This window comes from Ovis aries, chromosome 5 (assembly GCF_016772045.2).
Source record: "Ovis aries strain OAR_USU_Benz2616 breed Rambouillet chromosome 5, ARS-UI_Ramb_v3.0, whole genome shotgun sequence".
NCBI classification, from domain to species: Eukaryota; Metazoa; Chordata; class Mammalia; order Artiodactyla; family Bovidae; genus Ovis; species Ovis aries.
Genome location: NC_056058.1, coordinates 104,946,969 through 104,972,748, shown reverse-complemented (window position 1 = coordinate 104,972,748; position 25,780 = coordinate 104,946,969). Strand labels below are relative to the sequence as shown.

The 25,780-nt window shown below is 40.1% G+C and overlaps 1 protein-coding gene across 6 annotated transcripts in view; it reads left to right on the top strand.

Annotated features, from left to right (window-relative positions):
* The window catches only part of FBXL17 (F-box and leucine rich repeat protein 17), a 513,866-nt gene that overhangs the window by 18,433 nt on the left and 469,653 nt on the right, over window positions 1-25,780 (top strand). For 4 of the 6 annotated variants that reach the window (XM_060416076.1, XM_060416077.1, XM_060416079.1 and 1 more), the window contains exons 3-4: window positions 1,938-2,195; window positions 23,513-23,620. In XM_060416076.1, coding sequence (XP_060272059.1) covers window positions 1,938-2,195; window positions 23,513-23,620 — 366 coding nt within the window. The remainder of the gene's footprint in view (window positions 1-1,937; window positions 2,196-23,512; window positions 23,621-25,780) is intronic. The other 2 variants (XM_027970556.3, XM_060416080.1) reach the window with 1 other exon arrangement.

Sequence of the window (25,780 nt, the reverse complement as noted above, 5' to 3'; positions counted from 1 at the left end):
GGGTTTTAACTTCCTTAGTCTTGAATATCCCAGCTATTTGTTACAAACTCAGACTAATAGCTTTTCTCCTCTCCTGGTAGTTAGGTTTGGAGGTTTGAAAAAAAAAAGAAAAGAAAATAGAGAAAGAGGCACACTGTTTCCAACAAGTAGAAACAAAGCTGGTTTCAGCCTTGGTTCTTACTCCTTGTACTCCTCAACATGCCCCAATTCTTTTCTTCTTCCTTTCTAACTTTCAGTTCAGTTCAGTCGCTCAGTCGTGTCCGACTCTTTGCGACCCCATGAATCGCAGCACACCAGGCCTCCCTGTTCATCACCAACTCCCGGAGTTCATCTCATCCTCGGTTGTCCCCTTTTCCTCCTGCCCCCAATCCCTCCCAGCATCAGAGTCTTTTCCAATGAGTCAACTCTTCGAATGAGGTGGCCAAAGTACTGGAGTTTCAGCTTTAGCATCATTCCTTCCCAAGAACACCCAGGGCTGATCTCCTTCAGAATGGACTGGTTGGATCTCCTTGCAGTCCAAGGGACTCTCAAGAGTCTTCTCCAACACCACAGTTCAAAAGCATCAATTCTTCAGTGCTCAGCCTTCTTCACAGTCCAACTCTGACATCCATACATGACCATAGGAAAAACCATAGCCTTGACTAGATGGACCTCAGTCGGCAAAGTAATGTCTCTGCTTTTGAATATGCTATCTAGGTTGGTCATAACTTTCCTTCCAAGGAATAAGCATCTTTTAATTTCATGGCTGCAGTCACCATCTGCAGTGATTTTGGAGCCCCCAAAAATAAAGTCTGACACTGTTTCCACTGTTTCCCCATCTATTTCCCATGAAGTGATGAGACCCGATGCCATGATCTTCGTTTTCTGAATGTTGAGCTTCAAGCCAACTTTTTCACCAATTCAGTTCAATTCTGACCCTAACTCCTGGAGTCAGTGCAGACCTTACAGTTTACGGGCTCAGTCCCATGCCTGTCCCTGCTCAATGTACCTGCCACAAGTCCTGAAAGCGAAGTCAGTCAGTTGTGTCCGACTCTTTGCAATCCCATAGACTGTAGCCTACCACACTCCTCCGTCCATGATATTTTCCAGGCAAGAGTACTGGAGTGGGTTGCCATCCCCTTCTCCAGAGGATCTTCTTGACCCAGGGATCGAACCTGGGTCTCCCGCATTGTAGGCAGACGCTTTACCATCTGAGCCACCATGGAAGTCTGGAGCCACCTATACTTCTGACTGACCATTTTTAAAACTAGAAGTTCCCCATGTCCCCTGCTCAAGGTGATAATTTGCTAGAGTGATCAGAACTCAGGATAATACTGTTTACTCTTTTAGTGTAGAGGATATAACCCAAGACCAAACAAATGGAAAAGATGCCAGGGGCAAGATTTCAGGGAGAGGGTATGGAGCTTCCCTGTCCTCTAAAGGCATATCACCCTCACAGCACTTTAATATTCACCAACTCAGAAGCCCTCCAGATCTCATTGTTCAAGAGTTTTTATCACCTATCTTCGGCTGTCCTCTCTTCCCAGAAACTCAGAGGATGGGACTGGAAGTTTCCATACTCTAATTACATGGTGTCTGGTCTTTCTCGTGACCAGCACCCATCCTAAAGCTCTCTAGGGGCCCCAACTTAGGTCATTTCATTACTGTAAACTCAGGCATGGTCACAAGGGGCTAACTAAAGAAAACAAAAGACATTCCCATCACTCAGGAAATTCCTTGGACTTTAGGAGCTCTGTTCTAGAAACTGGAGACAAAAGAACAAATATACTTTTAAAATTATATGATAGTTCTTATTATGCTTTAATATTAAGCTTTTCGATTATGGTTTTCATGCTATAATCTAATTGTTATATATTAGAAAAAAATGAAAGAATAGAAAGTAAGTTTCCATTTTTAGCAAAGTTTTAAATTTATTGCTTTTTTTTCCCCTCTCATAGGTCACTGATGAATTATTGGAAAAAATTGCATCAAGAGGTCAAAATATAATTGAAATCAACATTTCTGATTGTCGCAGTATGTCTGATACTGGCGTATGTGTTCTAGCATTTAAATGTCCTGGACTTCTTAGGTATACAGCTTACAGGTGTAAACAGCTTTCTGACACCTCTATTATTGCAGTTGCCTCTCACTGTCCTTTACTTCAGAAAGTTCATGTAGGCAACCAGGACAAACTGACTGATGAAGGACTCAAACAGGTAAATTTTAGAATCTACAAGATGGTTTTGCATGTATTAATGTGTTTTTTTGCAGTGTCACTTTGAAAGATTTTTATGTTAAAAGTAATACTCAGAGAATAAGTCATTTTTTTATGTATCCATGAATATTTGGGTTCATGAACTAGAGTGCTGTGGCTGTAATGGACAAATTAACTTCTTTGGGTGTTTTAATGAGTGCTTGAATATTTTTGACCAGCCATTTTATTTCTGTATTCTTTTGTTACTTAAATTTTGTACTAAATTTTGCTTTATGTAGGAGCTTCCTTGATAGCTCAGTTGTTAAAAGAATCCACCTGCAATGCAGGAGACCCTGGTTCAGTTCCTGGGGTCGGGAATATCCTCTGGAGAAGGGATAGCCTGTCCACTCCAGTATTCTTGAGCTTCCCTTGTGGCTCAGCTGGTAAAGAATCCGCCTGCAATGTGGGAGACCTGGGTTTGATCCCTGGGTTGAGAAGATCCCTTGGAGAAGGGAACAGCTACCTGCTCCAGTATTCAGGCCTGTAGAATTCCATGGACTGTATAGTCCACGGGGTCACCAAGAGTCGGACACGACTGAGCAGCTTTCACTTGCTTCATGTAACAACAGTATGCAGTTTGGGTTAGCATGAGCTTTTAAAAATTAACTTTTAATTCCTCTCTTATGTTACTAGGTGAATGCTTACATATTTTAAAATATCTTTTAAATGCAACTCCACCTTAAGGAGTATAAAATGAAGAAAAAGATGGTAACTGCCTATATTAGGCACAGTAGTTGGGTTTAAATACAGTATCGTGTATTTTCTAGTTGATTCACTTTCTTTGGAAATGGTGTTTAAAGTTTCTTGTCTCAGGGTGAATATTGAATGGATTCTATGTGCCAGTCCCTGAATTTGTGAATGTTTTGAGTATTTAGTAATATTACCACTAATGTACTGGTCACTTTTTGTGTTTTTATATTTAGCCCTTGAAGTAACTTTGTGGGAGTTGTTGATATTGAACTTTTTGTTTAATTTTCATTTTGTAAAGGAAGAGATTAAGTCTTAGAGAGATTAAGAAACTTGGCTAATGTTCGGCAGACAGTGGACCTGGGACTGAAAGCCTGGGTTCCCTGAAGCCCTGCCGCCTTATTATCTTTCTGGTTTTCCATGCCAATCGACTGTACTCTCCTAGACCTCAAATAAGGGAGCCTCTCCGTGAGGGCAGAAGCTATGCACATTTACCACTCTACACACAGTGCCCTTGGCAAGCATTTGTTGAAAAAAAGAATCAATTATTAATAATTCCGTTTAAGAACTTTGTCAGAACAGTTTTTTAAATTCAGAATTGAGATGTAGTCCCAGTACTTCCTAGTAAAAGCAGAATATCAGTGAAGTCCTAGATTTAAGTCTCATCTCAGATGAAACCAGAAATAACATGTATATCCCTAAATTTAGACATTATATATGGATTAACTGAAAACTCAGTACTAGAAGAAATTTGGAATGTCTGTCCTAAATAGTACTGGGTTTGTCAATCCAATTTACACATTACGAATGCTTCAGTTCCCTGGTGCAGACGGTAAAGCGTCTGCCTACAAGGCCAGAGACCCGGGTTCGAACCCTGGGTCGGGAAGATCTCCTGGAGGAGGAAATGGGAACTCACTCTAGTATTCTTGTCTGAAGAATCCCATGGATGGAGGAGCCTGGCAGGCTACAGTCCACAGGGTCGCAAAGAGTCGGACACGACTGAGTGAATTCATTCATTCACTCATTCATTTTGTCTGCAAAGACTAATTGTGCAGTAACAGTTTCTGCTATCTACAGGATTACTCACTAGCAAAGCATTTTACACAGTTAAGTCTATTGAAATAATCTTTAGGGTGAACTATAAATTTTGTAGACATGATGTGATTTTTTTTTGTGATTAGAAATTTCTCAGCAAATTATACTTTGCAGTGAAACATTTTAAAAAGTCTGTGTATTTATTAAGAAATGGATTAAATTTGTTATATATTTAAATCTGATGTAACACAAATAGGTGCCAGCTGAGCAGAGTGCCATGGTGCATACCTTACAGTAGAGTAAAGTCATATTTATGGTTGAAATAGAGGGAAACTAGAGAGTTCTTTAAGGAGCAAGATTTAATATGCTACTTAAGTGGTATGAATTTATCTGATGTTTACAGCTTTGAGACTAATTATGTAAATCTTTCCTAGGATGTGATATGTTTTGAAACCTGAAAATTTATGACTGATTAGAAGTTTGCTTCAGATTTTTATGGTTTCTGAATTATGAATTAGTTATATATGAAGAAATAACCTGATAAAAGTAATAAAATAGTTTAAATCTTTTTCATCCTAATTAAAAAAATTTATATATTTTTCTTTTAAAAAAATCAATATTTTCAATTTTAAATATTTTCAGTATTTCAATTTTCAATATTTTTAAAAATTATTTTTAGTATGCAGATAATTGCTTTACAGGGCTGCGTTAGTTTCTGCCGTACATCAGTGTGAATCAGCCATGGGTATACATATGTGTTCCCCCTGTCTTGAACCTCCCTCCCGCTTCCCAACCCATCCCACCCCTCTGGGTTGTCACAGAGTGCTGGGCTGAGCTCCCTGCGTTATACAGCACCTTTCTATTAGCTGTCTGTTTACACGTGATAAATGTATGCATTTCAGTACTGCTCTCTCAATTCTCTCAGCCTCTCCTGCTCACTCCCCACCCCCCGCCGCTGTGTATATGAATCTGTTCTCTGAGTTTCTGTTCATCCCAAGTAATTTTTCAAAGTAATTGCATCTGAACCTCACTGCAGTTCAGTGAGAAATCCTTTCCTATGCTTAAGACTGTGCTAAGGTCGGGGGTGTATGTCCCCTTTTAGCCTCTTTGTTCTGATGAAATAGTGTTGTGGAGTAGTATAGTAGAGAATGGCTTTTCATGTATACATAAAATACAAGTAAAAGTTTCATGAAGCAATTTTCTGTTCTATACTATTATGTTGAATAAATATTGATCTTGATTCCCTCAGTAAATTAATTTCTCATTGGTATTTGATAAGCTCTGCTGTGGAGTGTATTACAGTTTTAGTGAATTAACAACTTAAAAATGTATAATAAAGTTTCAAAGGCCTAGGATGGAACTTTCATAATTGATGAATTTTCCTGGTATTTTCTTTTCTACTCATAAACATAGCAATTAAACTGTTTATTCTACAGATCAAGTTAAAAAGTTTTAGGAATATTTTCCTGTTAGTAAAAACTGACAAATGTTTTAGAATGGTATACATGTATTTTATTGATAATATCTTTAAAAATATATTTTTATCATAACTACTATAATTTTAGTTGACTTTAGCAAATACCATATGAATGTGTTTCTTAAAAAAATTATTTTTAATTAGAGGATAATTGCTTTACAATATTATGTTAGTTTCTGCCATACATCAACATGTACATATGTCCCCTCAGTCTTGAACCTGCCTCCCACCCTGTCCCACGCCTCTGGGCTGTCTGTGAAACACCGAGTTTGAGCTCCTTACATGATACATCAGCCTCCGCCGGCTGGCTGTCTCACACACGGTAGGGTATGTGTTCCCGTCTTCTCTCTGAAGTCCTCACACCTGCCCCTTCCCCTGCTGTGTCCACAAGTCTGTTCTCTGTGTCTGCCTCCATCGCTGCCCTGCGACTAGGGTCATCAGTACCATCTCTCTAGATTCCATATATATGTGTTAATCTGTGACATCTGTTTTTCTCTTTCTGACTTGCTTCACTCTGTATAATTGGCTCTGGGTTCATCCACCTCATTCGAACTGACTCCAGCCTGGTGGCTGAGCACTATTCCAGGTGTGTCTATGCCTCTGCCTGTTCTGCATTCATCTGCTGGTGGGCGTCTGGGTTGCTCCCATGTCCTGGCTGTTGTAAACAGCGCTGCAGTGAACACTGGGGTACATGTGTCTCTCTCAGTTATGGTTTCCTCAGGGTATGTGCCCAGTAGTGGGACTGTTGGGTCATATGGTAGTTTTATTCCTAGTTTTTTAAGGAATCTCCATACTCTTCTCCATCAGTTTGCATTCCCACCAACAATGCAAGAGCACACACCCTCTTTAGTATTTATGTTTGTAGATTTTCTGATGATGGCCATTCTGACCTGTGTGAGGTGATACCTCATTGTAGCTTTGATTCGCAGTTCTCTAATACTGAGTGATGTTGAGCATCTTTTCATGTGTTTATTAGCTATCCGTATGTCTTTGAATAACGTCTGTTTAGGTTTTTTGCCCATTTTTTGATTGGGTTGTTTGTTTTTTCCAGTGCTGCCTGAGCTGCTTGTAAATTTTGGAGATTAACCCTTTGTTGTTTAATTTGCTGTTATTTTCTCCCATCCTGAGGGTTATTTTTTAAACTTGTTTATAGTTTCCTTTGCTTTGTAAAAGCTTTTAAGTTTAATTAGATCCTACTTGTTTATTTTTGTTTTTATTTCTATAAATAGGAGGTGGGTCATAGAGGATCTTGCTGTGGTTTATGTCAAGCAGTATACTGCCTATGTTTTCCTCTAAGAGCTTATAGTTTCTGAACCTATATTTAAGCCTTTAATCCATTTTGAGTTTGTTTTTGTGTATAGTGTTAGGAGTTGTTCTCGTTTCATTTTTTTATATGCTGTGTCCAGTTTTCCCAGCCCTACTTATTGAAGAGGGTGTCTTTTCTCCTTTGTATATTCTTGCATTATATATTCTTACTGTATTCTCCACTGTATATTCCTCCTTTGTCAAAGGTAAGGTGCCCGTGGGGGTGTAGCTTATCTCTGGGCGTTCTGTCTTGTCACGTTGCTCTTCGTGTCTGTTTCTGTGACAGTGCTGCACTGTCTAGATGACTGTATCTTTGAGGTATAGTTGAAGTCGTGCTGTGTGGTCAGTCGTGTCCAGCTCTGTGTGACCCCATGGACTGTAGCCTGCCATGCCCCTCTGTCCATGGAGTTTTCTAGGCAGGAGTGCTAGAGTGGATTGCCGTTTCCTTTTCTAGGAGATCTTCCGGACCCAGAGATCAAACCTGCGTCTTTTGCGTCTCCTGCATTGGCAGGCAGGTTCTTTACCACTGAGCCACGTGGGAAGCCAGGAAGATTAATTCCTCCAGCTCCTGTTTTCTTTCTCAAGATTGTTTTGGCTATTAGGGGTCTTTTGTGTTCTATACAAATTGTGAAATTATTTTTTTTCTGATTCTGTGAAAAAATACCATTGGTAGTTTGATAGGGATTGCCTTGCATCTGTAGATTGCTTTGGGCACTATAGTCATTTTCACAATATTGGTTCTTCCGATCCAAGTAACTGTGTATCTCTCCATCTGTTTGAATGTATTTTTTGACTTAAGTTTATAAAAGCAGTGATGTAAATCATTTTAGTTTGGAGTTGTAATGGGTCTAAAATTTAATATATTAAGTATTGCATTCACCTCACAATATTTCTTAAACTTTTGGTGAAATACCTGATAAGCTTTTTTTTTGCCATATTCTCTGTTCTTTGTGAAATACCACCTTGAAATCCTGATATTCTTATTTCTATTAAAATTATCATTACCATATTTCAATTATTTATATATATCTTGTAAAACTAAAATCACGTATTTAGGGGGGAAAAGAGCTATTTAATTAAGAATAGTAGGCTGTGTATGTTTTTCTAGTATTTTACTCCTATCTAGCACGTCACAGCAAACAGGAGACAGCAGAGTAGTGAAAGTATTCAAAGAAATCTAAGAAATTGTATCCATTAAGTTAATATTTTATGTGACTGTTCGTATTTGATTACAACAGTTTAACCCCTCAATCCAGTTAATGGATCTCTGTAGAAATTCTGGAAATAGTCACTGAAGGCATCTCCTAGGTTAAAATGTACAAGATAATAGATGTTGTGTTGGTAAATTTGGGTCTTGCTCTATTACGGGTTTTTAGGCCTTTAAAAATGAATATGTAAAGTAAGATCAGCAGAATGATGGAGTGGACAGCTCCCAAACCCCATTCCTCCATAGAAACGTTTGAAAACAAACAGAAATCATCACAACCAACTTTGCCAGAATTCAGAAAAACAGTGTTTGACAGCAGAGTGAACGCTGGCAGGGAAAGGCAGTTTAAAGACAGTGACAGAGCTCTGTGACGCTTTGCTTGTCTGCGCCTCCTGCCTTCCCCGGCTTGGCAGCAGCACCGAAGAAATAGCCTGAGCTCCCAGTGTATGTCCCTAGTTCCACAGAGAGCAGAGCAGACTTTATTCACAGTCCACTGTGTGTGTGTGTTCTGACCCGCTTGGGAGCTTCTTAAAGGACTCATGTATGATGCTCATGTTTGTTTCACCTAATTCAAAATATATTCAGGGTGGGTATTGTAAGCAAATACAAAAATCTGCAGTCGTTGGGGCAGAAGATTATGGCTGAATCATGCACTGGATCACACAAGGCCTGAGAGGAAAAAGCCAAGGAGAGAATTTCTTTGTAAAATTAGGATAATCAGCTTTCTTTATGGTCCAGCTCTCACATCCATACATGACTTCTGGAAAAAACATAGCTTTGACTATATGGACCTTTGTTGGCAAAGTGATATCTCTGCTTTGTAATAAGCTGTCTAGGTCTGTCATAGCTTTCCTTGCAAGGAGCAGGCATCTTTTAATTTCATGACTGCAGAACTTACTTTGATTATAATTGGATTAAGTTCTCTAATTAAAGGGCAAAGATTGGCAGAATAAAAAAAAAAATCAACCATGCATATAAAGTCCAAAAAACATCCCTTTTAGATATTGACACAATGAGGTTGAAAGTTAACAAAAATGGAAAGAATTATTCCACTCGAACTCTAGTAACCAAGGAAGCTGTAGTGCTCCTCAACTTACGGTGTTTTGCCTGAATAATTTTTTGACTTTATGATGGTGTTCAATAGGTGCTGCACTTCAGATTTTGAACTTTTGTCTTTTCCTGGGATACGACACTCAGGTTTTTGGGCAGTGCCAGTGGGCTGAGGCTCCCAGTCAGGCACACAGTCATGAGGGTAGACAGCTGTCACAGCAACAGCCACTCTGTACCCGTACTGCTGTTCTCTCTCTCACTTTTGGTGAAGTTATACAAGGTGCTCAACACTTTGTTATAAAGTAGGCTTCATGTGAGGGGGTTTTGCCCAACTATAGGCTTTGTTATAAAGTAGGCTTCATGTGAGGGCGTTTTGCCCAACTATAGGCTGATATAAGTCTTCTGAGCCTGTTTATGGTAGGCTAGGCTCTCCTGTGGTGTTCAGTTGATTAGTGTATTAGTGCATTTTTGACTTAGGATATTTTCAACTTACAGGTTTATCAGGAATTAAGTCTATTGTAAATTGAGGATCTGTATTATTATGAAAAAAAATTTTAATTAAAAAGGTTACAGGAAGCAATGAAGGTCATTACAGATTGATAAAAATGTCAATTCATCGGAAAGATACATCAGTTACAAGCATATGACCCAAACAACACAGCTCCTAAATATATAAAGGAAAAATGCTCCTAAATATATAAAGACTTTAAGGGAGGAAAAGACAGTTTCACATTAATAGTTGGAGATGTTAATACCCTGCTTTCAGTAATGGAGAGAACAACCAGAAAAAGATCAAAAAAGGGCTTGCACAGTGCTGTGAACCAGTTACAGCATGTATCTGCTGACGGATGCAGACAGTGGACTGCACTTAGCAGCAAAAGAGTGTGCGTGAAATAGTCTCAAAGTTAGACCGTATCTCCAGTCACAAACAACTTTTAATAAATTTGGCAAGATTGAAGCCATACAAGAATCTTTTTTGACCATAGTGACGTGAATTTAAGAATCAATAACAGAAAGAAAACTGAAAAATACACAAATGTCTGTAAGGTAAATAATATTCTCCTATACAACCAATGGGACAATGAAGAAATCACAAGGGAAATTGGAAAATATATTGAATGAAAATGAAAATACAATATACCAAAATTATGGCAATAAAAATAGTATTCAGAGAGATTTATATTGTAAAAGTTTATGTTTACAAAAGAAGAAAAATCTGAAATAAGTAACTTAACTGCACACCTGGAGAACTTAATTGGGCACTTGGCATGGTTGCTCAGTTGCTGAGTTGTGTCCAGCCCTTTGCCACCCCATGGACTCCCACTGAGCTCCTCTGTCCAACCTGGGAAGGATACTGAAGTGCGTAATTTAATACCTGGAGGAACTTACAAAAGAAGACCAAACTAAATCCAAAGCTAACAGAAGGAAAGAAATGATGATCAGAGCACAGAAAAATGAACTAGAAAGCAGAAAAGTTATAGAGAAAATCAATGAAACCAAAACTGATATCTTTGAAAATACCAGCAAAAATGACAAACCTTTAACTAGATTGACTAAGTAAAAAAGAAGACTCAACTTACTAAATGGGAAATTTAAGAGCAGACATTACCACTAACTATAGAAATAAAAAGGATTATATAAGAAAATTATGAACAACTATATACAACAAAAACTGGATAGCCTAGATGAAATGGGTAAACTCCTAGAAATGTACAAGCTACAACACTGATGCGGAGATAAGCAGAAAATCTGAATGCAGATTTGTAACAAGTAAGGAGATTGAATCAGAAGTAAAAATCCTTTCAACAAAGCGAAGTCTGAAATCAGATGACTTCCCTGTTAAATTTGGTCTAACAGGTAAGGAAGAAATAATACCGATCTGTCTCTCAAACTCTTTCAAAATATTTAAAATAAAGCAACACTTGGTAGTTTCTGTGAGGCCAGCATTACCCTGATTCTAAAGCCAGGCAAAGACACTGCAAGAAAAGACAACTATAGACTAATATGTTTAATGGCTATAGATGCAGAAATCTGCAACAAAATACAGCAAACAGCATTCAACAACATGTTAAAAGGATTATATACTATGACCGAGCATAATTTATCCCATGAATGGGAGGATGACTCAACATACAAAAATCAGTCAATGTAATGCACTGCGTTACCAGAATGAAGGAAGAAGCACCCATATAATCATCTTAATTGGCACAGAAAATGCATTTGGTGGTCAAACCCCTTTCCTTGATAAAACACACAATGAAATAGGAATAGAAAGGTACTTTCTCAACATGATAAAGATGATATGTGACTGAAGTGCAGCTGATATACTCAACGGTGAATAGCTAAACAGTTTTCCCCTAAGATCAGGAACAGAAACAGTGTTGCATGTGCTGTGGAAGAATTTGGTGGTTCATCAAAAGATTAAATGTAGAACTATCATCAGTCACTCAGTCAGTCCAGTCGCTCAGTCATGTCTGACTCTTTGCGAGCCCATGAATCACAGCGCGCCAGGCCTCCCTGTCCATCACCAACTCCCGGAGTTCACTCAGACTCATGTCCATCGAGTCGGTGATGCCATCCAGCCATCTCATCCTCTGTCATCCCCTTTTCCTCCTGCCCCCAATCCCTCCCAGCATCAGAGTCTTTTCCAATGGGTCAGCTCTTCGCATGAGGTGGCCAAAGTACTGGAGTTTCAGCTTTAGCATCATTCCTTCCAAAGAACATCCATGGCTGATCTCCTTTAGAATGGACTGGTTGGATCTCCTTGCAGTCCAAGGGACCCTCAAGAGTCTTCTCCAACACCACAGCTCAAAAGCATCAATTCTTCGGCGCTCAGCTTTCTTCACAGTCCAACTCTGACATCCATACATGACCACAGGAAAAACCATAGCCTTGACTAGACGGACCTTAGTCGGCAAAGTAATGTCTCTGCTTTTCAATATGCTATCTAGGTTGGTCATATGACCCAGTAATTCTTCCCTAAATACATAGTGACTGGAATAGATCCTTGTTTACTTGTTTTCATTTATCATTATTCATAATAGAGGGTAGGAACAACCCAAGTGTCCATTGAGGTGAATGAGTGAATGAAATGTATGTATGTGTGATGAAATACTATTAGGCCTTACGCTGCTGCTGCTAAGTCACTTCAGTTGTGTCCGACTCTGTGCGACCTCATAGATGGCAGCCCACCAGGCTCCCCCGTCCCTGGGATTCTCCAGGTAAGAATACTGGAGTGGGTTGCCATTTCCTTCTCCAGTGCATGAAAGTGAAAAGTGAAAGTGAAGTCACTCAGTTGTGTCCGACCCTTAGTGACCCCATGGACTGCAGCCTTCCAGGCTCCTCTGTCCATGGGATTTTCCAGGCAAGAGTACTGGAGTAGGGTGCCATTGCCTTCTAATGGAATGAAATGCTGTACCTGTTACTGTATGAGTGAACTTTGAAAACACATGCCAAGTTAAATAGACTGGACACAAAGAACAAATACTGTAAGATTCTACTTATATAAATTACCTGTTTTAGTCACTTAAGTCATGTCTGACTGTGTGACCCTATGTAGCCTGCCAGGCTCCTCTGTCCTTGGGATTCTCCAGGCCAGAGTACTGAAGTGGGTTGCCATGCCCTCCTCCATGGGATCTTCCCAACCCAGGGATTGAACCTGGGTCTCCTGGGTCTCCTGCTTTGCAGGCAGATTCTTTACTGCTGAGCCAACGGGGAAGCCCTATAAATTACCTCCTAGAGGCAAATACATAGAGACAGATGGCAGGTAGAGTGTTTCATGGGGTAGGGGAAGTGGAGAATGGGTGCTCAGTTGGCTTCAGTCGTGTCCGACTCTGACCCCGTGGACTGTGGCCTGCCAGGCTCCTCTGTCCATGGGATTCTCCAGGCAAGGATACTGGAGTGGGCTGCCATGCCCTCCTCCAGGGGATCTTCCTGACCCAGGGATCAAACTTGCATCTAGTGCATGACAGGTGGATTCTTTACCACTGAGCTGCTGGGGCAGCCCCGGGAATGGGTACTTGTTGCTTAATGGGTAGGCAGTTTCTGTCTGAGGGGATGAGAAAGTTTTGGGAATAGTGGGGATGGCTGCACAACACCATGGAAATAATGCCACTGAATTGTGTGCCTAAACGTGGTTAAAGGAGCGACTTGATGTTACATACATTTTACCACAATAAAGGAAAGAGAGAAATGCCGAATTTCTATGAGATAAAGGAAACTCAGTCTCATCTAATCTATCTCTACATGCTCTAGTGATAGTCAGTTAAATAAAGAGCAGGTATGTAACCTCTGTGTTGCTGTTCAGTGACTCAGTTGTGTCCAACTCTTTGTGACCCCATGGACTGCAGCACTCCAGGCCTCCCTGTCCTTTACCATCTCCCGGGGTTTGCTCCAAATCATGTCCAGTGAGTCGGTGATGCCATCCAGCCATCTCATCCTCTGTCGCTCCCTTCTCTTGCCCTCAGTCTTTCCAGCATTAGGGTCTTTTCCAGTGCGTGGGCTCTTCGCATCGGTGGCCAGCATATTGGAGCTTCAGCTTCAGCATCAGTCCTTCCAATGAATATTCAGGATCGATTTATCTTAGGATTCACAAGTTTGATATCCTGGTAGTCCAAGGGCCTCTCAAGAATCTTCTCCAGGACCACAGTTCCAAAGCATCAGTTCTTCGGTGCTCTGCCATGTGTCAGCCACTGTTCATATATTCTGACTGTATATTCATACATTTAACTTCTCTCTTGATTTACTGCCACTCTGTGAGATTGGTATTATTTCATTTTTATAGATGAGTAAGTTGTTACAGAGAGGCTGTTAGTAATTTATCTGAGATAAAGTAGTAAGTGATAGGGCTGGCATTCATATCCAGAGGTGCCTTGAGTTCATACTCAACCCATTTAGCTCATTTCCTTCCCTCTGCACATGGCATCCTTGTATGCCTGCTTAATCGTGTCTGACTCTTTGTGACCTCACGGACTGTGGCCTGCCTGACTCCTCTCCCCATGAGTTTTCCAGGCAAAAATACTGGAATGGGTTGCCATCTCCTTCTCCAGGGGATCTCCCCGACCCAGGAATGGCACCTGTGTCTCCTGCATTGGCAGGTGGAGTCTTTACCAACCGGTGCCACCTGGGAAGCCAAACACCCATTTTTTGTCCCTGTAATGATGATTGTTACTTACAGTGAGGGTGAGAAAATAGAGATCTTGAGAAGCATTCTTTATCAAAATGTTTTATAGTTAGGTAGTTTTAAGAGTGTTTTAAGCATTCTGTCTCTAAATTAGCATCACAGTTGACAATGGGGAGTAAATGTATTTTGGGTGCTTTTTATGTGACAGGCATTGTATTTTGTGCTTTCATATTTTGTTATCCACTTTAAGCTTCACAGTAGCCCTGAAGTATTTCAGGATGAAAAATTGAATCTTTTGAAAGTTAAATAACTTACCCATGTTCACATAGTTGGGAAGTTATGGAGCCAATATTCTCTTTCTGTTTTGCTTGATTTCTGAATCTTGTCATGTGAGACCATATATAGGATTTTAAGCTGGGATGTACAATTCAATGACTATAGAAAATATTTTCCATCTGTAGCTGGGAGTATTGAGGCTTCATATAATTCAAGAAGCCCTCTTCATGGGAATTTATAGTACTTATAAAATTTTTTCTTCTCATAAATCCTAGTGAATAGTGTTCTAATAGCTTCCTTCTTTACCCATTGATAGTAATTATAATGTATAAGATGTTTACTTAGTACTTTCATATGCTTTTCAGTGTGCCAATACGCATTTCTAATTGTGTTATTAAAAAAAAAAACCTCCACAACCCAGTGAGGTACAGGTATGCATTGTTAAAATTCAGTGTAAGTACAGCCACTATGGAGAACAGTGTGGAGATTCCTTAAAAAATTGCAAATAGAACTACCTTATGACCCAGCAATCCCACTGCTGGGCATACACACCGAGGAAACCAGAATTGAAAGAGACACATGTACCCCAATGTTCATCGCAGCACTGTTTATAATAGCCAGGACATGGAAACAACCTAGATGTCCATCAGCAGATGAATGGATAAGAAAGCTGTGGTACATATACACAATGGAGTATTACTCAGCCGTTAAAAAGAATTCATTTGAATCAGTTCTGATGAGATGGATGAAACTGGAGCCGATTATACAGAGTGAAGTAAGCCAGAAAGAAAAACACCAATACAGTATACTAACACATATATATGGAATTTAGGAAGATGGCAATGACGACCCTGTATGTAAGACAGGAAAAAAGACACAGATGTGTATAACGGACTTTTGGACTCAGAGGGAGAGGGAGAGGGTGGGATGATTTGGGAGAATGGCATTCTAACATGTATACTATCATGTAAGAATTGAATCGCCAGTCCATGTCTGACGCAGGATACAGCATGCTTGGGGCTGGTGCATGGGGATGACCCAGAGAGATGTTGTGGGGAGGGAGGTGGGAGGGGGGGGGTCATGTTTGGGAACGCATGTAAGAATTAAAGATTTTAAAATTAAAGAAAAAAAAAATTCAGTGTAAATCTTCTCACCTAACAGGCCTGAGAATGGAAGTTGGTCAGTTAACTGAAATTCAGTTAAATGATAGAATCACAAAATCAATATGTGTGATAAACATTTAAATTAAAAGTGCTATATAATTGTAGATTCATTTAGTGAATCTTTTGATATAGAGTCAAGGCGTTTTTCTTGAATTAGAGATAGAGTTTTACTTTCTTTTACTTATATAGATTGACCCACAGCTCAGTGGTAAAGAATTTGCCTGCAATGCTGGGGACACAGGTTTGATTCCTGGGTCGGGAAGATCCCCTGGAGGAGGAAATGGCAGCCCACTCCAGTATTCTTGCCTGGAGAATCTCATGGACGGAGGAGGCTGGTGGGCTGCAGTCCATCGGGTTGCAAAGAGTCAGACGTGACTGAGTGTGTGATGGATGGATAAATTTTATTTGAAGTATAACAGTGATGTGGTGCTGCTGACTTTCAGTTTTTATTAAGAATTGAAGTGGGACAGGAATATGGGTGCAGCTTCTTTGAGGTTGTGATTTTCCCCGTGTTATTATAATTTTATAGTGTCTTACTGAAAACTAATTTATTGGCATGTTTTCATGGCTTGTTCTCATTGAATGTAGAACATTCAACCTACTTTTTATAGCATGAGCATTCTTTTTCTTTCTCATTTAAGTCAGTTTATTTAATATATACTGTAATTATGTTAAAATAATTATAATTAGAAAAAACAGGTTTGGAAAGAAACATCACTTCCTGTTGACTTATTATTTTTTTTAATCTCAAGTTTTACTGGCATTTGTTTTTTCAGTGTGGTGGTGGTGTTTTTTTTACTGTGGTAGACGCTTCATAATATTTACTATTTTAGCAAGGTTTTCATTTTAACAACTTTTACGTGTGCAAGTCAGTGGCATCACGGACGCTCACTACGTTGTGTGACCGTCGTGGGCTCTATCCTGATTTCTAATCAGCATACTTTCAGGACCTATTCTAGCTGCCTCATTGAGTGGACTCACACACTTCTAACTCTTCTGGGTCTGGCTTATAACTTGCATAATGTTTTCACTGTTTGTAAAGTCAAACAATATAAATCTAGGAAAAAGATTCAACTTTGAGTCCTTAAAGTGGGTCAGATGAGTGGCAGTTTGAAAAATTTGCTTTGCTTTCTGATATCTCATTGTTTGTGTTCCTCTACTACCTATGATGAAACTACTGAATCAAATTATGAAATTGTTATTTTTATGATTTCACAAACATGAATGTTTAGTGTAGTTGGGCGGAGTTACTGTGAGATACGGATTGGGTGTTTCTCGCTGCTTTCTTTTGTCTGTGTGTAATAGTGACAGTGGTGAGACAGCAGTAATGGAAAGGAGGAACAAATCCCCTCTTCTGTTGAAAGCATGCCTCATGTTTTAAGAATATGTTTTCACTACTGGTTTTGACCCCTTCCTGTGACCTTGGAAACCTGATCTCACTTCATCCCAGTGCAGTCTGTGTTGTGGTTTCAGTTATCTCGATTCTTTGTCGAATTATATGCTTCCTAAGGCATTTGTTTTATTTAAAAAGTGACCCAGTAACAGCAAATAGCTCGTTAAAACATATTCTCTTTTGTAAATTCTTAAGGGTAGTGTGCAAAATTTTAGTTAAATTTTGAGATTCAGGGAAAATCATCTCCAGGTATTTTAGAGAAAATTTTGAAAAGTACCTTTGGAGTTCTAAGGGCTTCCCTGGTGCTCAGAAGGTAAAGAATCTGCCTGCAATTCAGGAGACCTGGGTTTGATCCCTGAGTTGAAAAGACTCCCCCGCTGGAGAAAGTAATGGCTTCCCACTCCAGTATTCCTGTCTGGAGAATTCCGTGGACAGAGGAGCCTGGTGGGCTACATCCATGGGATCACAGAGTTGGACATGACTGAGTGACTAACACCCAAGGTTCTTGAGCAAAACTGTGACTAATCTTAAATGACTATTATAAAGAGGAAAAGAATCTTAAATGACTGTTATAAAGAGGAAAAGAATAAGTCAAGGATAATCCTGTTTATATTGATTTAGTCTGTTTATAGTTCTAACTGGTATTATGTGCTAAAGTGAACTATGGATGAATAGGTGGCTTCATTTAAGTGCCAACACCCTCTGTATTAAATGCTTTCCTTCAGAGCTGACTGATGGGTGCCCTTGACACATGAGAGTTGGAGGAGAGTTTCTATGACTGCTCATTCGACTTGCACCTTTCCTAGGGAACCAGATACTGGACTTGAATTGATAGAGATTCATAGCCTCCTAAATGACATACTGGGGTTCTGTGTCTTTGTTACCTAAGACCATTTACTTGGTGAAGAATGAGAGTTCAGATTGTGCCTGGCATGTCAGATGCAAACAGCACTGAAGGGCAGGCTGGGTGTGAATGTGTGTGTGTATGTTTACTTCTGGGCTCCTTGTTCTGTCCGTTGATCTGTGCCTGCTTTTGTGCCAGTATCATACTGTTTTGATTACTGTAGCTTTGTAGTATAGTTTGAAATCAAGTGTGTGATGCTTCCAGCTTTTTTCTTTTTTCTAAGGATTGTTTTGATTATTTGAAGTCTTCTGTGGTTTCATATAAATTTTATGATGATTTGTTTTAGTTCCGTGAAAAATACCATTGGTATTGCAGTGAATACGTAGACTACTTTGGTTAGTATAGTCATTTTAACAATATTCTTCTAGTCCACGTGAATGGTTTATCTTTCCATTTATTTGTGTCATCTTCAGTTTCTTTCATCATTGTTTTATAGTTTTCAGAGTACAGATCTTTTACCTTCTTGATTAAATTTATTTCTGGAACTTTAGAACATTTATTTGGGGTAACAGTGACTAGTACAGATAGACACCAACACGGATGCAGTCTTTCCTGGTATGTTTAGTGAGGCTGTCTAAAACAGAACATCAGTTTCTTCAGTGAGACTAAATGATGGTGATTGTCCCTTGAAATGCTCTTCCCTAGTAAGTTATTAGGGTCCCGTGCTGCTAATATCAGCTGGGACCATTACAGTGGTTCTTATGTATGTATGCTGCCCATGTGGCTGTTTGCTCTATGGAAAGTCACAGTCACTTGTTTATAGATAAAGCCATCAGAGCTACTTGCTAAGGTCAAAACACCATGTAATTGGTTTAAACATCTTTTCCAGACTGCAGAAGTATTCAGTTCAGTTCAGTCGCTCAGTCGTGTCTGACTCTTTGCGACCCCCCCATCAACCGCAGCACACCAGGCATCCCTGCCGGGGTCCAGCCCCAGTGGATCCAGGGTGATTCAAAGGTGGGGACGGAGTTGGCGTCCTGGAAAAAACTTATTTAATTACAGATATAGAGGGAGATTAGAAACAGATAGTGTAGTAGGAGAATTAGTGGAGAAAAGAGGCTGAATAACTGGTTTACATGGAATATCAATCACCACCTACGTAGGCCACAGGAGTCTTTCCATTCTCCCGAAGGAGAGGAGGCACTGAGGCCTCCCCGGTCCGATCTCAGAAACCCAGGCAGAATTAGCAGGCTTGGTGAGTACCCACATTTCAGAGGGTAATTCAGCCAGGAAAGCGGAGAGCAAGAAAGAAACGACACGGGGGAATCAGTCTTCCAGAAACTGATCCGATTTCTTTATTTTTCAGGTTTGTTTGTATACCTTTTTGTTATACATAGGGATGAATACAGAGTCACGCGGGGGGTCAGCAGACCTGACCCTTGTCACAATCAGGTGCTTCATATAAAATTATACAAAGGTCTTATGAGTTTCATCATCTTTTAGCCATGAGGTCTGCTGACATTTTATGGCCCTTTCTGATACCGGTCAGTTAACCAGAAAACTTATTTTTCCAGGGGTGATTTTTTCTTAAATCAGGCGCCACCCTCCAAATAAAGTTGCATTCCTATAGGGTGAGGGTGTAGTGAGTTACAATCAAGAAAGGAATTTACTTAACCTAAGGTTTAACATGATTAATCTTAAAGGTTAATACTTATTTCTCCTATATGCTAGTTATATTCATTATAAGGACAGGAATATGGAGATTTAGCAGCAAGTATTGGCTCAACAAATGTAAACCCTTCACCAATGTTCCCCTTAAGATCTATTTTGTCTTAAGATAGTGATAAAGTTACATAGCATAGTGATTTATAGTGATTTATAACAAAGTACAGTGATCTATAACAAAAGAGAAGATTCATTAACTCAAAAAGTCTAGTATTGCTAACATCAAAAAACTACTATATTTCCTTTTCTATATTCCAAATACATTGATTAATATATTCCCAGGTGCCTAAGGATATGGAGGCCTGATGGCAATCATTGACTCATCAATGAAAAAAGCCCTATGCTAATACTCCAAACTCTCTGTGCTATTTATGGCTGAGAGGCTGTCACACAAGCTAGTCTGTCAGCAGAGGTTTGACCTGAGACATCCTTGTCACACCCAGGGCAGGGAATTAGCAGTAATTATTGGCAGGACAAATGAAAAAACCCTTCACCAATATAATTCCTAATCAACCTACTAATGCGATACTAATAATCTTCTAACTTCTCAAAAGAGTCTGTATTTAGAAAGTTTTAAAACATCCCGTGCCTCTCACAGTTGGGAGGCTGTAAACAATCACATGCGGCTGGACGAGCCTGATCAGGCTGGCCAGAGAACCTCCAGAGTTCGTAAGTTGAAACACTCTTGTCACGCCCAGGAATTTTTATTAACTGGAGTTGCAAGTTAACTCCTTCTCTGAGAGAAATGGTTATGGGGAAGAGCTCCCCATAAAGTACTCTGGTTTTGGGGGTAGATGCTCGGGAACAGGGGGTCTCCTGAGGCTTGATCACGCCTTTGCATATGCCAAGCTTCCTTCCTCATGGCCTTTGCCATGGGCGGAGTTCCTCACGCTGGCTCCCAACACCTCCCTGTCCATCACCAACTCTTGGAGTTTACCCACACTCATGTCCATCGCATCGGTGATGCCATCCAGCCATCTCATCCTCTGTCATCCCCTTCTCCTCCTGCCCCTAATCCCTCCCAGCATCAGGGTCTTTTCCAATGAGTTAGTTCTTCGCATCAGGTGGCCAAAGTATTGGAGTTTCAGCTTCAGCATCAGTCCTTCCAATGAATATTCAGGACTGATTTCCTTTAGGATGGACTGGTTGGATCTCCCTTGCTGTCCAAGGGACTCTCAAGAGCCTTCTCCAGCACCACAGTTCAAAAGCATCAATTTTTCGGTGCTCAGCTTTCTTCACAGTCCAACTCTCACATCCATACATGACTACTAGAAAAACCATAGCTTTGACTAGATGGACCTTTGCAGCAGTATAACTTACCTATTTTGACATGAGACTCTACCAAGCTGTCCACAGACATTGATGTCTAAGAGTCTTGTAGATACCTGTTACTCCTTTTATCCAGATTCTGTTCAGATTTCTGTTCTAATCCTGACTGGTGCACTAAGTGTTGAGGTCTCTTTATTGCTCAGTATCTGAATAAATTGACAAATAAGACGTTGGAATAGTGGCAGAGGGAAAACAGCTTTAATACACAGGCTAGATTGGGAATGTTGCTTACTAATAGAGTTGAATACATCTGTTAATGCAAACGCTCTAGTTTGGTCAGTGGGCGCAGTCATCATTCACTAGGCTGAATCAGCAGTGTCCTGCAAATGTAGAAGTAGATTGCTCCTTGTGGGCAGTTTATTCTCAAGGAGCAAAAGAACAGAGATGAACTGAACATATTCAGCTTATTAATGTAAGCTAATTAATAATCCTTGTAGAGACCAGGAGTTAGACCAGAGTTCACAGGAAGGACGCAATAGTAGAGAAGCATTTCCTGTCTGTTTCTGTGTGTGTTTTCTTGATTTATTCATTTTAGAACATCTGTGCTGTTTCCTTGCTATGGAAAGATGAGGATTTAGCTCACTTATCCTTTTCTGTTTCCTATCTCTTCATAGTATCAACATAGTTCTAATTTTGATTAAATAAGTATTCAGTATTTACATTTTATAATTGTGTAAATACCTTTTGTCCTCATTTACTTTACTAGTTTTTATATCTCAACAGTGATGGAGCCCACAGCTTCCCCCTTCCTGTTTTAGTATCTATACATAGATACTTAGTTAAATTTATTTTCTTAAAGCAGACAACAGTCTGGACTTCTTGAATGTGTACTTTTGCATTAATGGTCATCTTAGTGTCTTACCTTCGCTGTTATTCTTACTGTTCTCTTCTCGCTGTTCTGTGAGATGTTCTGTTGCCTAGATGTCATGCCTTCTTTCTCAGGATGTAGTCTCTTGTTTTATAGGGCAGACTGTGATCGCTTCCTGTATGGGATGTACGAATATATGGGACATAAGTCTTTTTTGAGAATTTGCATGTGTGGAAATGTCTCTTTTCTACCTCTCACACTTAATAGAATCGTATATTTGAAATAATTTTCCTTCAGTGTTTAATGGCGTTGCTCTGTTGCTTTCTTTCAGTGTTCTCATTAAGAAGTTTGATGCTATTTTCATCTTTAGTCCTCTGTATGAAATCTGCTTCTTCCTAGCAGTCTGTGGAATACTTTTATACCCATAGCTATGAAACTTTATGATGGTTTGCCTTGGCATAGAGCTACTTTTGTCATTTGTGGTTGGACGTATGGGTGAGTCCTTTTGGTCTGGAAGTCAATATCCTCTCATCCTGGAACATTTTATGGAGTTATTTCTTTTAATTCCTCCATTTTCACTGTGAAGACCATCATCCTCCCATTTTCAGAAGTGTGCTTTTGCTCTCATCTGTCCGTGGCCTACCCCTGTCAGAGGACACTGTGGTGCAGGGCCCTCCGTGAACTGCGCTCTTTCCCTGCTGTCTGAGAGGGGCAGGGGCGGGCTCTGCAGTGGTGGGGGGTGCTCTGAGGGGCTGGCAGCTTCTTCAGTGGACGCCTCAGGAGCCCTGGCGCCCTCCACATCAGCCCTGCCCTCGCCTCTGCACATGTGAGCTTATTGGGTGTTTTGGTTGTCAGTTAAGATATTACTGCTCTGCTTTCTTCACTTACTGACTTTCAGTTCGGCTTTCTCTGGTCTGAGTAACATGCCAGTGTATGTTTGTTCTAGAAATATATGTGCCTTTTTAATGCATTGTGAGATCTGGGAGCACATCTAACGAACATGATGAAAACTGATGACAAAAAATGCTGTCACTGAATCTGCGACAGTGGTGATGTTACATGAGATTATTTTTGCTTCCTGTTGTTTACAGAGTTATGCATACTGCTAAACTACTCGGATTGTCTGTTAGTAAGTGAAGGAGAGGTTAAAGTTCATTAGAGAACAGCAAGTAAATAAAAATGTACCTTTCTTTTTCCCCTGATGCATTTACCTGGAATCCTTGATTTCCACCTGTGGACCCAATTTAGAACTGCTGAATTAAATAGAACATGGTAGTATATGGGACCATAATCATGGATCCCTTTATTTGTCCATTTTTCAGAAAGACTTCTTTACAGTGAAAAACTCTGATCAACCTTTTCAGTCATTCAACAAATATTTACTAAGTATCAGCTGACTATTAGACACAGGCACCATGGTTACATTAGTGAAATCTCTGTCTTCATGGAGTTTATATTTCCAGTGGAAATATATTTGGTTATCGTGTTACCTAGATTAAAATAACATGCCTTGTGTATATCACCATTCCTAGAAAAATAGTTGAAATTGTGTATCTTTCTTACTTTATTTGAAACTAAACTTGAAAGTTTTTGTTTACAAATGATTTATTTGCAAAAAGATGTGAGAAGATTGGTAAAAAAGAGAAAAAAACCCCAATACCCATTATTGTACCGATCAGAAATAACTACTGTAAACACTTGGGAGTATATTTCATCTCCTTTCTATGCATATGCATACATTTAAATATGTGTATGTGCACAGAGATGTTCATAATTAGTGGATTTATATATAAAACATGTACAGTTTACCTTTTATTTGTCAAGTGTTTACTTCAGTTTTGTTGTTGTTGTTGTTCAGTTGCTCAGTCGTGTCCGACTCTTTGCGACCGAATGGACTGCAGCACGCCTGGCTTCCCTGTCTTTCACCATCTGCCGGAGCTTGCTCAAGCTCACGTCCATTGAGTCGGTGATGCCATCCAGCCATCTCATCCTCTGTCATCCCCTTCTCCTCCTGCCTTCAATCTTTCCCAGCACCATGGTCTTTCCCAGTGAGTCAGCCTTTCACATCAGATGGCCAGAGTATTAGAGCTTCAGCTTCAGCATCAGTCCTTCCAATGATGAATAGTCAGAGTTGATTTCCTTTTGGACTGACTGACTAATATTACTTGCAGTCCAAAGGACTCTCAAGAAACTTCTCCAACACCACAGTTCAAAAGCATCAATTCTCCAACGCTCAGCCTTTTTATGGTCCAGTTCTCACATCCGTACATGTCTACTGGAAAAACCATAGCTTTGACCCTATGGACCGTTGTCAGCATATTAATGTCTTTGTTTTTTAATATGTTGTCTGGGTTTGTCATAGCTTTTCTTGCAAGGAGCAAGTGTCTTTTAATTTCATGCCTGCAGTTATCATCTGCAGTGATTTTGGAGCCCCCCCAGAATAAAGTCTTCCACTGTTTCACCATCTGTTTGCCATGAAGTGATGGAATGGGATGCCATAATCTTAGTTTTTTGAATGTTGAGTTTTAAGCCAGCTTTTTAACTCTCCTTTTTCACCTTCATCAAGATGCTCTTTAGTTCCTCTTCGCTTTCTGCCATAAGGGTGATATCGTCTGCATACCTGAAGGTATTGATATTTCTCCTGGCGATCTTGATTCCAGCCTGTGCTGCATGCCGCCTGGCCTTTCTCATGATGTGCTCTGCATAGAAGTTAAATAAGCAGGGTGACAGTATACAGCCTTGACGTACTCCTTTCCCGATTTGGAACCAGTCTGTTGTGCCATGTCTGTTTCTAACTGTTGCTTCTTGACCTGCTTATAGGTCTCTCAGGAGGCAGGTCAGGTGATCTGGTATTCCACTCTGTTTAAGGCTTTTCCAGTTTGTTGTGATCCACAAAGTCATAGGCTTTCAGTTCAGTTGCTCAGTCACATCCGACTCTTTGCGACCCCAGGGACTGCAGACGCCAGGCTTCCCTGTCCATCACCAACTCCCAAAGCTTGCTCAAACTCATGTCCATCTAGTTGGTGATGCCATTCAACCATTTCATCCTCTGTCATCCCCTTCTCCTCCTGCCTTCAATCTTTCCCAGCATCAGGGTCTTTTCCACTGAATCATTTCTTCTCAGCAGATAGGCAGAGTATTGGAGCTTCCTTCAGCTTCAGCATCAGTCCTTTCAATGAATATTCAGGACTGATTTCCTTTTGGACTCATTGGTAGAAATTACTAGTCAGTGTAGAACTGCCTGAAGTCAAAGGCTTTAGTGTAGTCAATGAAGTAGAAGGAGCTGTTTTTCTGGAATTCGCTTGCTTTTTTTATGATCCAAGGGATGTTGGCAGTTTGATCTCTGGTTCCTCTGCCTTGTTGAAATAGCTTGTACATCTGGCAGTTCTCGGTTCATGTACTATTGAAGCCTAGCTTGACGGATTTTGAGCATTACTTTGCTGGCATGCAATATGAGTGCAATAGGGTGGTACTTTGAGCATTCTTTGGCATTGCCTTTCTTTGGGATTGAAAGGGAAACTGACCTTTTCTAGTCCTGTGGCATCTGCTGATTCTTCCAAATTTGCTGGCATATTTGGAAAAGTGCAGCACTTTCACAGCTTCATCTTTTAGGATTTCAAATAGCTCAGCTGGAATTCTATCACCTTCACTAGCTTTGTTTGATGCTTCCTAAGGCCCACTTGACTTCACATTCCAGGATGTCTGGCTCTAGGTGGGTGATCACACCGTCGTGGATATCTAGGTCATTAAGATCTTTTTTGTGTAGTTCTGTGTATTCTGCTTCTGTCCATACTGTTTCTGTCCTTTATTGTGCTCATCTTTGCATGGAATGTTCCCTTGGTATCTCTGATTTTCTTGAAGAGATCTCTAATCTTTCCCATTCTATTGTTTTCCTCTACTTCTTTGCCTTGATCACTGAGGAAGGCTTTCTTATCTCTCCTTGCTATTCTTTGGAACTCTGCATTCAAATGGGTATATCTTGCATTTTTCCCTTTGCCTTTCACTTCTCTTCTTTCATCAGCTATTTGTAAAGCCTCCTCAGACAGCTGTTTTTTTTTTTTTTTTTTGCCTTTCTGTTTTTTGGGGATGGTTTTGATCATCGCCTCTTGTACAGTGTCATGAACCT